The sequence below is a fragment of the Asparagus officinalis genome, chromosome 9 (genome assembly GCF_001876935.1).
Source record: "Asparagus officinalis chromosome 9, Aspof.V1, whole genome shotgun sequence".
NCBI classification, from domain to species: Eukaryota; Viridiplantae; Streptophyta; class Magnoliopsida; order Asparagales; family Asparagaceae; genus Asparagus; species Asparagus officinalis.
In genome coordinates this window covers 45,930,023-45,944,366 of record NC_033802.1, presented here as the reverse complement: position 1 = coordinate 45,944,366, position 14,344 = coordinate 45,930,023, and the positions used below count along the sequence as shown (strand labels likewise).

The window sequence follows — 14,344 nt, the reverse complement described above, 5'->3', positions numbered from 1 at the left end:
ATACATTTCCATGGCTTTAAATCGAACACTCAGCCCAATAGCACTACCAACCAGAGCAAATTTTCAGTGTGGCTTCCCCTCACTCCATCCTTCATCATCAAAACAAATACTATCCTCTGTGGTTGATGGAATAAAATTCAGATTAGGTAATAAAAAAATGAACGAAAGGAGAACATTTTCTTATTTCAATTATAATTTCTAGGGCAAAAAATTAATTTAATAAGAGGCATTTTTCTCTTTCTTTCCTTTCTCATTCCCTTTTGTTTCTAAATATTCTGTATCATACAAATAATTTTTTTCTTTCTTTCTTGTTTTCTAGAATATTCCATACCATACAATACAATACCATAAACATATATAAAATTTGTTCCCATGTAACAATTGTTAGTATGATATGCCCTAGAGACCAATCATAGAGATGATTGTGTTTAGTTTATGCTTATGCAACTTCTATGAATAATCTGTTATTCGGTCCCTTGAATAAATCACTTATTATGCATCATTAAGTATGTGACTTGAACGTGAAACTCTGTAATTAGATTATGATGTTATTCTAAATAGTCCTTGGTGAAACTCTGTAATTAGATTATGATGTTATTCTAAATAGTCCTTGTCTTTTGTCATTGGTTGGGACACTAATGATTTTATAGGCAGTATGTGGATTGATTGATGATCATGTTTCACGGATCATGGATATGAGATATCAAGTCAATCACATAGGTATATGTTGGTGAACATGATACTGGACTGACCCGCTATGAAACACTGCATGGATTATATGTGTCATAAGTAGGTTTCATACAATGGTTACGTTCGATCTTTTGACCTGAGATTATTACAGTTTCCTACATGAGGATTGTAGACTTTGATGTTACCAAACGTTTTCCCTAAACGGATAATAATAAAGGTATTAATCGGGTATGCTATGAATCATGCAGAGGGATGTGAATGGTCAAGATGGAATTTGTCCCTCTCATATAAATGAGAGTATGATATCTCTGGGCCCCTCGAAGAAGATAGACTGAGAAAGTGCATGGCCATGCCTAATTAGTTGAGAGTCAACTATTGAGAAGTCAGTCTAACTTCAGGTGCGAGAAATTAAAGGTTGAACTGTATAAGGTTGACACGCTTCCTGCCTTGAGTTCAATCAAGATATCTAGTGATGAAGAGACCGACATATGTCCATTGTGGACTAGGTTTCGTCTGAGCTGACCTTTACATGATTTGGGTAGTCATAATGTCCTGCTAGGGTCCGCTTATGACTTGTGGGCCGAAAAAATATTTTGGCTCACTGCCAACATCGCGTAAACCTATTGGGTCACACACAAGAACATGTTGGAGCATTATTAAGAAAGCCCGCATAAATTTAGTCATATAGAGATATGACTAGTTGTGAGGCTATCGGGTAATTGGATAAGGATTGAAAGAAATACTGACCAAGTTCAATGAACCTATCTCCTAGCAATCAAATTGATATGATCAATCACGGTTTAAAGATATGATTTGATTTGAACAAATTATATTTTGAGAAACCGTATGATTGGAATCCCGATCTCTTTACGGTTTGAGAAACTACCTCACAGCCCTATAAAAGGGGCATGGGATGGACCTTTTTTATCATCTCACTGTCTTCAAAGTGCTAGCACACTGACGCGCGGAGTTCCAACAAGTTCGTGTGGATACTAGTAGAGGCGTCGCTCAATTTCCGCGCAACATCTCAATGAGTACGCAAGTCTTCGTTATTTATTTGCACGCTTCAGGTAATACTTGGATCTTTTTCTACGTATGGATCTTAGGATGTAGGCGGTCAAAATTTTTTGTTTTAATTAACTGCATATTAGTCTGCCTACTTTCCAACAACAACATGTCCATATGTCTTAGGTTCTAAAGGGAATACGTATGAAATTTAAGATTTTCTCCAGAAAAAAATATTATCATCATCAAGAAATCAAAGTACGTAGTGGTATAAAATATACATATTTTGAACATTATACGTTATGTGCATTAGGCATGTGCATTTTATTCTACAACAAAGGAGCCCATAGCTAGCATTAACAGAAGATGAACGATGACCTTCATATTATAAAATTTAATTTATCATAATCGTCTAAACTACTATAAAATAACATTATCACAGTAATTAAAAAAATAACTGAAGAAAGGACATATTCTTCTTTCAACTAATTTTATTTGCGAGTGCAAAAAGTAACTTAATTAATGAAAGATATTTTTCTCCTTCTTCCCCTTTTCCTTTCTTTTTTGCTTCTAGAATATTTCATGCCATACAATACAATACCATAAACATAGAATTTGTTTCCAAATCATGTCCATATGTTTTAGGTTTCTAAAAGGAATACAAATTAAAACTATGATTTTCTTTAGGAAAAAACAATATCATCATGGAGAAATCAGAGAATATAAAAGTATAAAATATAAGTGTTTTAGAAATTATAACTTTTATGCATGGGCATGCATCTTGTTCTGCAATGAAGGAAATAAAACTTATACATATTACATTAATAGATGATAAAGGTATTAATTTTCCATATAAAATAAAAGGATTATTTGTTCGGATTTTATATCTCAAAGTACAATTGAATCAACTACGTAATTCTAACATATAGAAATTTATTAAAATAATTTTTCATTTTTTCCGCGTAGATACACTGTGTTAGTAGTGTATTAAATATAATAAATGGTTACAACCACATTAAGCTATGAAAAATGGAAACATGTCAGAAACTCAAATATTCAAACTCATCAAGACTCAAATGGTCCACCTCACCGATTTATTACCATATAGCATCATATCATATTACATAGACTGACTTGTTCAAAGTCAAATGAAGAAGATTGTCAAACCTTAAATGCACGATACAAGACTACTAAACATGAGGGTGAGTCATCACATACAAGGTGATTTAGGACTTGAGGAAATTGGTGTACCATCCTGCAGATGTTTTTGGCATACGTTTAAGCCCATCAGCATAATCAATATAAACAAGCCCAAATCTTTCGGTGTATCCTTTTTGCTGGCATACGTTTAAGCCCATCAGCATAATCAATATAAACAAGCCCAAATCTTTCGGTGTATCCTTTTTGCCACTCAAAATTATCTGCCAGCGACCAAACAAATATAAACAAGCCCAAATCTTTCGGTGTATCCTTTTTGCCACTCAAAATTATCTGCCAGCGACCAAACAAAGTACCCTTTCACGTTAACATCGTCTACCCTGCCAGTACAAAGAAATAGATTTTAATTTTATTAGGTCCAAATTTTGACCATATTTGGAATGGTATTTAAATAAGTACTGTAGGTAAAGGAAAATTTTGACCATATTTATGAAAATATTTTTTTTTTCACAAAGTTGGCTATGATTTAGAAACTTATTATTTCCCGAAATTACCACAAATGCATGCATGGCCAGCTTAATACTTTACTGAGAAATTTCCCTTGTGAAATAGAACAAGCTAGATTCTAAGCATTCATAATTCTTTTACATATCCACGAAGGTCAAGTTATACGGTGAATTATAAGTCCACATTTCTAAATTACTTCTAAAAAATAAATGATATAAATACTCTCACATTATGAATGTTTAAACAGCTAAATAACTTCTTTATTGAACGGTAATCAGTTATGATCTATAGACTTTTATGTATAAAGAATGCGTTCAGCTATTAATGCACATGAGCCTATTTTGAAATATAACCAAGAATTCTTGTGATGTATATAGTATTTACTTACAATGTTGCAAGATGCACATTTTGAATATGAGATTGCAAATATTCAATTCTCTTCTCATCCTTAAGTGCTTCTTCCTTGCTTATTTCTGGATTGTCAATCTCAGCAGTTCCTGCAAAGGTTATTGTGTAAAGGCAAGGTCTATTAATTGTATAATGTTCTTATGAAAGAAAACATGATAAAAAGTTCATGCGGTTTATTGCATTAATTTCTTCTAGTTATATCTGCTGTCCATAATCTACCAATATTCAAGTGCGACGAAAAATATAAATCCGTCATGTGATATTTTTTCTTTCTTCTTTTCAAGTTCTCGATTTCACCTTCATTGAGAGAGCACTGGGAAGGATGTTGATATTTTTCTTTGATTATGCTTCATTTTACAGCGGATCGACTTTCCTTGTCGTTTCAAGAGCACTGTGTTAGGATTTTTCTGTGCACTTAGTTAACCCTAATTTTAGTTGGATCAAGATTTAACTTTAATTACTAACAAGAAACAATTTCAATTTATATATTGAGGTTTTGTCTTTATTAGTTAGGACTTTTATTCTATTCTAATTATGTAAGATTCAAATTAATGGAGGAAAACTCCACTAATCATAGAGATATACCTGCCGAGAATGTTTCTTATTATGCGCAGCTATTATCTAGATTCTTCAATTCCTGTATCTACTATTGATGATTCTCTTTGATGAATGGGTAGTCAACTACTATTATCTAGATTCTTCAATTCCTGTATCTACTATTGATGATTCTCTTTGATGAATGGGTAGTCAACTAAGTGATCACATGAAATACGTGCTTAGTATCTACTATTGATGATTCTCTTTGATGAATGGGTAGTCAACTAAGTGATCACATGAAATACGTGCTTAATTATTTAATCTATTACTAGAGGAAATTATCAAGAAAGTTTTCTTTATTTCTTATGTTAAGGCCCCCGGTATGGATGGATATTTTTAAAAGAATTCGAGTCTAAGAAACTGCTTATATAGCACGTGAAACAAAGTGTAAGGTTACTAGTAGAGGAGTAGTCAATATGGAAAGAAAACATGGCGACATGATTGTATTTTAAGGAGTTTTGAGTTGTATATACAAATAGTCAAACAAATTTTTTTTTTCTCATTAGGGGTGTTTGATTCAAAAGAGTATTACACCTATATGCATATGCATCATAAGCTGTAGAACATACCTCTTCTAATTAGAAAGAGGTGTGGTAATGTTTTATACAAGTTTTTTTTTCTTTTTCTTTTGAGGAATATGTTTATACAAGTTAATTGACGAGAACATAATTCGAGGTGGAATTTTTCATTGAAAGAGGTTATTGGCCGGGAGAAAAAGACGTTAATAACTATACTTTGATTTGTGTCTGTCCACCATTCGCTGTGTCTGACCCGACCAACAACAATCATTTAATTGGAGGACATGTGAATGGGAGCTGCTGGTTAATTGGTTCAGTTGCAGGTTAAAGGGAAAGGTTTTAAACAAAAAACCAAGAAAATGGTGTTTGCTGCTGCAGTTTATTGTCTTTGGAGAGAAAGAAATGATAAAATTTTTAATCAAAGAAGCCATAATACTGAACAGCTGATCAGGAGCATAAAAATGGAATTTCTAACCATCATCCTCAACAACAACAAGCTATCAGTTGAGCATAAGGACTGGATTTTATCCCTATAGATAGCATATTGATTCTAGATCTAGCTGCTGGTAGCTTTGTGACACTGTGCACATTGTGCACGTTCTGCAGAGCTGTGCTAGTACTGGATGCAAATTTTGTGCATATTGATACAGGAAGCTGTAGCTATTTCTAGGAACATTCTTAGCGTAAGCCTTTTGTTTTGATATCCCTTAGAGGAGTATCTTGACGTACAAAACTTACATATTTGGTAAATGAAAATAAAATTCTTCATTGACCAAAAAACTATACTTTGATTCCTAAAAGAAGTCTCCATGGGAGTTTCACCTCAGCTGAACTCTATCCCCTACCCCATTGAGCATCATAGATTTGAAATTGGAAGATCATGAGGCAGTATGTCAACAATTAGAAATACCCTAAGTGGAAAATTTGGAAATTGAATGGTTATTCGTCCAGTTTTTCTAATTTTTAGGAAATAATCAGTAACCACATATTGAATTTTACCACTATATATTCTATAGAAGTTTTTGAAGTTTGCAGTGATTTGTGTACAAGTTAAAAAAGGATTTGGCATAAATCAAGGAGCATCATTAGTTTCTATTATGCCCTTTGGGAGGACAGAAGTTATGAGATGACATTTGATATATCTCTAAAGGTTGAAGTTCACAAAGCAAAAGATTCCTCCAAGGAATGGATCATAAGTTTTCAAAGCTGGTTGCGTTCAAGCCTAAAATGGAGATTGATAGGTTTTTATCTCTGTGGTCAGTGAATCCTAATTTGACTTCGTTGAAATTTTGGCTTCGGTTTGAAACAAACAATTTCAATTTGAATTGATGTTTCAATCGAAAAAGGATTAGGTTTGATCGATTTAAGTACATAAAAATCCTACATGAACTCAAGATAAGATAAAAAACTCTATAAATACTTCTTGAAGGATTCCTATAAATAACCCTTTCTAGAGAAAGAAGAGAAGACAACAAAAATCATGTTTGAGGCTGAATAAGGTATAGAAAAGAAATAAAAGAGAAAACCTAGAATATTTTTGAGACCTTTCTGAGATGAAGAGCAGCGCTGGTGCAAGCTTGTTTATAACTTGATGTAGAATGCACTGCGAATATATTCATGGAGAAACGGGACCGTCAAAAGCTCAAATGTAGGCTCAGCTGAGGAAAACAATTTGCAACGAAGAACAGACCATATCTCCCAAGTCGTACATTAGAATTGGACGAATTTTACATGACCATATCTCCCAAGTCGTACATTAGAATTGGACGAATTTTACATGTATGGAGTCAACCAAACCCACCTTTTTTTTGTTTGACGCCATCTGTTTTGTAAAATTTCCTCCGGATTGAGAGATAAAAGAGTTTTCGTTAGTTTTTTTTACTATTTTAGATAATATTTTAGGAGTCTGTTTTGATTAGGAAACAAATCTGGTTTGATTCTGAATTTGATCGATTTTCTTCCCTAATCATAGGGAGTCTTTTGAGGATAGGTTTGTTATTTCTATTTTTGGTAAAGTTCGAGTCCTGGTAGGAGTCTTGTTTATTTTCTATTTAAGCCAAGGATTGCAAGCCTAAAGGTATAATTGTTCATCAATAAAATTTCTCTTTTAATATTTTCTTTATAGATTCAAAGTTCTTGGAGGAAGTGAAAACCGCGCTGCATTACAACTTAATTAATTAATTTTAGTAATTTTATCATATGTTTTTTTATATAGAGGGATCGGTTGTTCATTTAAAAATACATGGCATCTAAAATTATAACGAGCTTTGTTTAAAACAATAGACTGTTGAGACGTCATGAAACAATAGACTGACTAGACTGTAGCGAGGTCATCAACATGAGAGCATATATACTTAAAACTAATTCCATATCGATCTTTCACGTTAAGCAAAGCACAACGGTTAACTACATGAAAGTTACTAATAGGTATGCTGGAAATCACAAGCTCGATATTAAGTAATGTACTTACCATTTTCAGTAATGTAGATGTTGGGGTTGTTATAATTGTCTTTGATATAAATCAATAGTTCTCTAATTCCATTAGGGTATACGTAAATCCAGGAACCATGCTGCAATAGATAAAAAAAAGTTAGTACAATATAAAAGCATAACAAATACTCAACAAATGCTATGGGCTTGACGTGCGGAAGTAGAAATCAATAAGTAGAACTACATTGAAGACTATAAATTAAGTAAGTCCCTAAAAATATTAACTCATATATCATCAATGTGGTATTTTCGAAATTAAAACTTCATCATGTTTGTTTCCAAAAAAAGATTCAGACTTACCAGTTCTCCAATAGATTCACCAAAAACATTCTCTGTAGAAGAAAAATAGAAAACTCCAGTAAGTTATAAAGAACCTTGCTAATTCTCAAATAATATTTCTAGTTTATGAGTCAAATATTATAAAAAATTTCAAGAAATATAGAATATGCATGTTAGCTCTTTCGCATGCACAACAATGTCCGGCATAGAGAGGGGGATTCTTGGATGTGGAAGCAACTTCTCAAGGTTAGAAGTATGCTGATTTCTAAATTTGGCAATTCTACAAGCTTGATGAACACTTTAGAAAACTGCTGTGAAAATGGAAATATTCAGATGAGACTGGTTTACAATGCTCTGTCTCAGCCGATTAACTCAGTTGATTGGGCTTATACTACATGGGGGAAATTAAACTACCCTAAGCATTCTTTCACTCTCTGGCTTGTTAATCATTCTAGGCTACTCACCCAGGAAAGATTGTGTCGGTTCAGAATGCTTGATACCAACTGCTGTGTCCTGTGCTCTAATCAGTTGGAAAATTGCAGACACTTATTTTTTGACTGCCAATATTCGGCTGATGTATGGAACAAAGTGATGGACTGGATTGGTTTCACTTGGAGAACGTGTGATTGGAACCTTCTTATCCACTGGTACACCTGCAACTTGAGAGGCAAGGGGTTTAAGAAGGACCTGAAGAGAATGGCTTTAGCTGCTACTGTATATACCATTTGGCAAGAGAGAAATGCCAGGATCTTTCAAGAGAGAGCTAGGGGGACTGAAGAGCTTCTTCGAGTAATTAAACTCTCCATTTACTCTAAGCTTTTGAATGATAATATTCCTGTATATATGAAAGAAACTGTAGAGAGACTGTAATGTCTGTAATGAGGCTATAGTGTCTGTTTTAGTTCACCAGGTAAGTCTAAGCCTGGTTCATTGATGTACTATAATTTCTCAAGATGAATGAAAGATTTAATTCATTGATCAAAAAAAAAAAACAATGTCCGGCATAAATAAGTATACGGAGGAAGTGATAATCCAAGATTGAAAACTTTTTATGTATATATTCGCCTTAAAATCAGAAGTTTTTGAGATAAATATACGAATTGCAACCATGCATCATATCCTGTTCTCTGTAAAATTCAAGATAAGTATTACCGTATGATTTTATGCTTAATGTGATTTTCATTAAGTGATACAATTGTGTTCGTATAAAAAGGTCAAATAAGAACCTGTATGTTGAGTAATATATATGACAATTTTGAGACTTATAAAAAGAGAAGTAAACTCATGAATGGATGGTTGATAGATATATAATGTAATAAATCTATCACCACACAACATTGATGTTCACAGAGATTTACTTCCTTAACAAATTAAACTATGGAAACTAGAGCTCGAAACTAACATCGACAAAGGAGAAAAATATCCATTGCTTGAGGCTGTATTTATATGTCTTACTTGTTTCTTGCGATATTTGCATATCATCAAAGTAAGTGAAATCTTGACCCGACGTTGGCTTGTCTTTTGCATAACTGGAAGTGTAATAATTAATCCCGAAATAGTCATAAGAGCCCTTAATGGCTTTCTTCTCTTCTTCTGTAAATCGTGGAAGTCTGTCTCCGAGGATATCCTTCATTGTTTTTGGATAATCTCCATGTACGATTGGATCCATATACCTGCATGAAATCGGAAGTACATATATAAATTATGACATCTTTTACGCGCACCCTTATGATTTATATAAAGCTATTCAGTTATACGAACCAGCCAAGAACAAAATCATTCCCTCTCTTAGCAGCTTTTTTATCAGCCTCCGAGCCTGAGTATTCCTTGTAAAATATACTATTAAGTACAATGCCAATTTGTCCTCTTTGTATGGCCTAAAATATAAGAAGAGATGAGCGAAGTTCACAGTTATAATGGGACATTTAATAGAAATTAGTATTTCCATATAAATAAAAAAAAGAAGAAATTAATACAGTACTTGCGCAAGAAGAAATTGAAAAATAAGTGGAAATGTAGAACCTAAAGAGTAATTTTCTAAAATATACAATTAAACTTTAGCACAATTAAGATCAGAACTAAATATTAATATCAATAATGGAGATACTATATCAATTTATTAGATATAGTATGTCATTTAACCCTTAAATTTCTCTAATTTCCTAAGTCAGTAAAGATGTTTATTTTGATGTATCATATGTACCTGAAAGTGGTCCCTATAAAGCTGGACAACAGCTGCATGAGCAAGAATAAGGTTGCGCGTGACAATATATGGTTCCGTCAATGGGTTCCCAGGCTCAACACCTTCAACTCCCCTCGCTGGCGCATGCCACCCAAGGCTGTATCCATGAGTAGCGAAACTCCATGGCTCGTTGATTGTTAACCAATTTTTAACCCTACCGCCAAACTCAATGAAACATATTTTTGCAAAATCCACAAAATCCTTGCTGCACAGGAATAACAAAAACAATTTTAAAATTTATGCGACCAAAAATGCTTAACCACTAACAAGATGAATAGAGTACCATAATATCATTGAGAGAAAACGAACAATAGTGTGCAAATAAGTTGCATTTAAATTTAGAAAAGTCAACTCACATCAGATGGTTGATTAAAACCACCCCTATGTGAGTTGGTTGATTTACATAATTGACTAAATAACTACAATTCTATATTATCCCTTTAACCATCCGTGTATGGTATAGATAACCCGATTCAATGGGGTGTCTAAATTCTGACCTCAACATTTGAACTAGCTAGGTTGGGCTTTTTTACATATAGATATGCTAAACCATTCATATTTTCAAATTAGTTTTTCATATCATTGAGGTTGCTATTTACTGCCAAATTTCATATATGCTATTCGAAATAAGTCCCTGTTTCGACTTCCGTGTGATCGGGGGAGAATATTTTGTCAAACTTAATTAACGCTATGACTTGCATTTCTAGTTATTATATAAATCCATTCCTTTCCTGGTACATTCAAACCAAATCCAATCTCTCTTTTTCCCTTTGGTAGTGTGTCGTGAATCAAAAAATTGAACAGAGGGTCAAGAGGTGTTGGTCGAAAGAATACGTCTTCTGAGGAAGAAAATAGCTTCCTTTTATGGAGAGACCTTTCGTCACCAAGTTGGAGCGTCCTTACATGTCAAAAAAAAATCTTTTCAACAAGCTTTACCTCAAAGAAAGCAGCTATTAGATTCCATATACATCAATTCATGACTGTCATAGTATCTATAGTAAAGTGGCTAGTGATTTGTTGTTTATCGAAGAAAAGTTAAAAGATGATAATGGAGCCTTCTATGCTGAATTGATTGTCAACTCATATGAGCATTTAGTAACTATAATTATCTATATCAGGGATATCTTAGTGTTAGAGGACGTTTTAATATATATGTTAGTGACACATAATAAAATCAAGAAGCATGGAGACGAAAGAACCGAGGGAAGGAATAGTTTGTATCATATTTCAAAGAGAAAGGGAGAAATAGCAGAAGAGGAATAAAGATTGTTGAACTAAAATTTAAAGGGGATGTTAACTTGTTAGTTTAGGGGGTGGATACCAACCTCCGCTGGCAACGAAGCTCCGACGAGCTTGAGAATCGCACAGCGAGCTCAAGCTCTGCGTGCGAGCGCCCCTCCCCGACCCTCGCGTTTGGGACACCGACCCTCCCGTCCAAGCTCCAACGATCGCGTCCAGGCGATTCCGACCTCGGCGTCCAAGCGGGCCGCTCGCGTCTTGGCCTCCGACCTTCGCGTCCAGCTTGTGCGCTGGTGACAGGCTGTCGCCAGCCCATCGATTTCGCCTATAAAAGCAAACCCCGATGCCCTAGGGTTCGATGCTTTTTCCCTTCGATTTTCTTCTTTGGCGGCGGACAAAGAAAACGCAGCAGCGTTCTTTTCTTTCTCCAGCGCTTGGGATTTGAGATCCTGAGGGGAGATTTAAGAAGAGAGAGTGAGATTTGAAAGGGGTTTATTCCCTTTAATTATTAACACTGTAGCTACAGTGTTCATTTGAGAGATCTCAGTTTGGGATCTGCTCTTGATTTGTAATTTCTTGTTTGATTAATAAGAAATTTACTGTGTGGCTCCCGAGGACGTAGGCAGTTGCCGAACCTCGTAAATCTTGAGTACTTTTTCTATTCTGCGTTTCTGTTGCATTAGGGATTTTGATGTTAAATTCCCAACAACTGGTATCAGAGCGTGAAACAATCTAGAGAAAGTCAGATTCAAGTGGGAGCCATGGCCGCAGATGAAGGAAAAATGAGACTTGAGAAATTTGATGGAACAAATTTCGGATTCTGGAAAATGCAGATAGAGGATTATCTGTATCAGAATAATCTGTATCAACCACTATCGGGAAAGAAGCCAGATTCTATGAAGGCAGATGAGTGGAACCTTCGAGATAGACAAGCCCTCGGAGTTATCAGATTGACGCTGACTCGCAATGTTGCGTTCAACATAGCAAAGGAGAAGACCACGGCAGGTCTTATGGCAGCTCTCTCAAATATGTATGAGAAGCCATCAGCCGCGAACAAAGTTCATTTGATGCGGTGGTTATTCAATCTGAAAATGCTGGAATGCGCGTCAGTAGCACAACACCTCAATGAACTTAATACGGTTAAAACCCAATTGAGTTTAGTTGAGATTGAGTTTGATGAGGAAGTTCGGGCGTTGATACTTTTGTCTTCCCTACCAGAGAGTTGGAACACTACAGTCACGGCAGTGAGTAACTCGTCGGGAAACAAAAAATTGAAGTTCGACGACGTTCGTGATTTGGTTCTCAGTGAGGAGATCCGACGGAGAGAGACGGGTGAAGCTACAACCTCTTTAGTATTGCATACAGAGTTAAGAGGTAGAAATTCAACCAGAGGAAACGCACGGGGCAAATCAAACTTCAGAGGTAGATCAAAGGACAGGAGGTCCAAGTTAAGGAATCCAAGTAACAGCTCGAAGGCTATCGAGTGTTGGAATTGTGGAAATACCGGGCATTACAAGAATCAGTGCAAGAGTGCACAGAAGGAGAAGGAGGCGAAGGCAGAGGTGAATGTCACCTCCACCTCAGGAGGAGACGACACATTTATATGCTCTTTGGAGAGCAAGGAGGAATCTTGGGTGTTAGATTCAGGAGCGTCGTTCCATGCTACCTCTCAGAAAGAATTCTTCAAGAAGTATACCCCCGGAAATCTTGGATACGTATATCTTGGTGATGATCAACCATGTGCTATTGTGGGCAAAGGCGTGGTAAAAATTAAGTTGAACGGGTTAGTATGGGAGCTGAAGGATGTCAGGCATATTCCCGACCTGAGAAAGAATTTAATATCCGTAGGCCAGTTGGCTGGCGAAGGATATACCACGACCTTCCATAGAGATGATTGGAAGATCTCAAAGGGCGCAATGACGATTGCCCGAGGCAGGAAGATCGGTACCCTATATATGACAGCAGGTGTACGTTGTTTGATCTCAGTTGCAGTAGGCAATGAGACTTTAAAGTTGTGACACCAGAGATTCGGTCATATGAGTGAAAAGGGGATGAGAATCATGCACACGAAGGGAAAACTCCCAGGACTGCAGTCAGTGGAGATGGATATGTGTGAAGAATGCATACTCGGAAAGCAGAAGAGAGTCAGCTTTCAGACAAGTGGTAGAACCCCAGGAAAGAGAAGTTAGAGCTCGTTCACTCAGATGTGTGGGGACCAACAACCACCGCGTCCATTGGTGGAAAACACTACTTCGTGACTTTTATCGATGATCACTCTCGGAAAGTGTGTGTTTACTTTCTGAAGCATAAGTCAGAAGTATTTGAAGCTTTCAGGAGATGGAAAGCTATGGTCGAGAATGAGACCGGTCTGAGAATAAAGAAGCTCAGGACCGACAATGACGGTGAGTATGAAGACACCGGATTCAAGAAGTTCTGTTATGAGCACGGGATCAAAATGGAGAGAACTATGCCCGGCACGCCTCAGCAAAATGGTGTAGCTGAGCGAATGAACCGAACGTTGACAGAGAGAGCCAGAAGCATTCGGGTACAGTCAGGCCTACCGAAGCAATTTTGGGCAGAAGCGGTCAACACAGCAGCTTACTTGATCAACCGAGGTCCATCGGTTCCATTGGAGCTCAGAATACCAGAGGAGGTATGGTGCGGAAATGAGGTAAAACTCTCACATCTTAAAGTTTTCGGTTGTGTAGCTTACGTGCATATTAGTGATCAAGGCAGGAATAAGCTTGATCCCAAGTCAAAGAAATGCACTTTCATCGGCTATGGTGAAGATGAGTTCGGCTACCGCATTTGGGACAACGAAAACAAGAAAGTGATCAGGAGCAGAGATGTGATATTCAACGAGAAGGTGATGTACAAGGACATGCACAAGACAAATGACTCAGAGAGTGAGTCAATATTTGTAGATGCAGATGATGTCCCGAGTAACCTCTCGGAAGAACCCAATGCAGAGGGTCCTCAGCCAGATGAGCCTGTTGGACAAGATGGTGCGCAGGAGCCCGATGCACCAGCTCTGATATTAAGAAGATCTTCTCGTCCTCCTGTACCCAACAGGAGATATATGAACTATCTGTTGTTGACAGATGGTGGGGAGCCTAAAAGCTATGATGAAGCTTGTCAGTATGGAGATGCGAGCAAGTGGGAGCTTGCCATGAAAGATGAGATGAAGTCCCTCATCTCAAACCAGACGTGG

General features: G+C 36.3%; 1 protein-coding gene across 3 annotated transcripts in view; it reads right to left on the bottom strand.

The window, feature by feature from the left end:
- LOC109824664 (beta-glucosidase 24-like) overlaps positions 2,763-14,344 on the bottom strand; it is a 47,150-nt gene continuing 35,568 nt past the window's right edge. The window contains exons 7-15 of one of the 3 annotated variants that reach the window (XM_020391302.1): positions 9,856-10,099; positions 9,414-9,529; positions 9,108-9,325; positions 7,674-7,705; positions 7,354-7,453; positions 3,749-3,857; positions 3,198-3,233; positions 3,083-3,127; positions 2,763-3,012 (exon numbers count right to left, since the gene is read on the bottom strand). In XM_020391302.1, the coding sequence (XP_020246891.1) occupies positions 2,922-3,012; positions 3,083-3,127; positions 3,198-3,233; positions 3,749-3,857; positions 7,354-7,453; positions 7,674-7,705; positions 9,108-9,325; positions 9,414-9,529; positions 9,856-10,099 (991 nt within the window). In that variant the 3' untranslated portion in view covers positions 2,763-2,921. Of the gene's footprint in view, positions 3,026-3,082; positions 3,128-3,152; positions 3,234-3,748; positions 3,858-7,353; positions 7,454-7,673; positions 7,706-9,107; positions 9,326-9,413; positions 9,530-9,855; positions 10,100-14,344 lie in introns of all 3 variants that reach the window. The other 2 variants (XM_020391301.1, XM_020391300.1) reach the window with 2 other exon arrangements.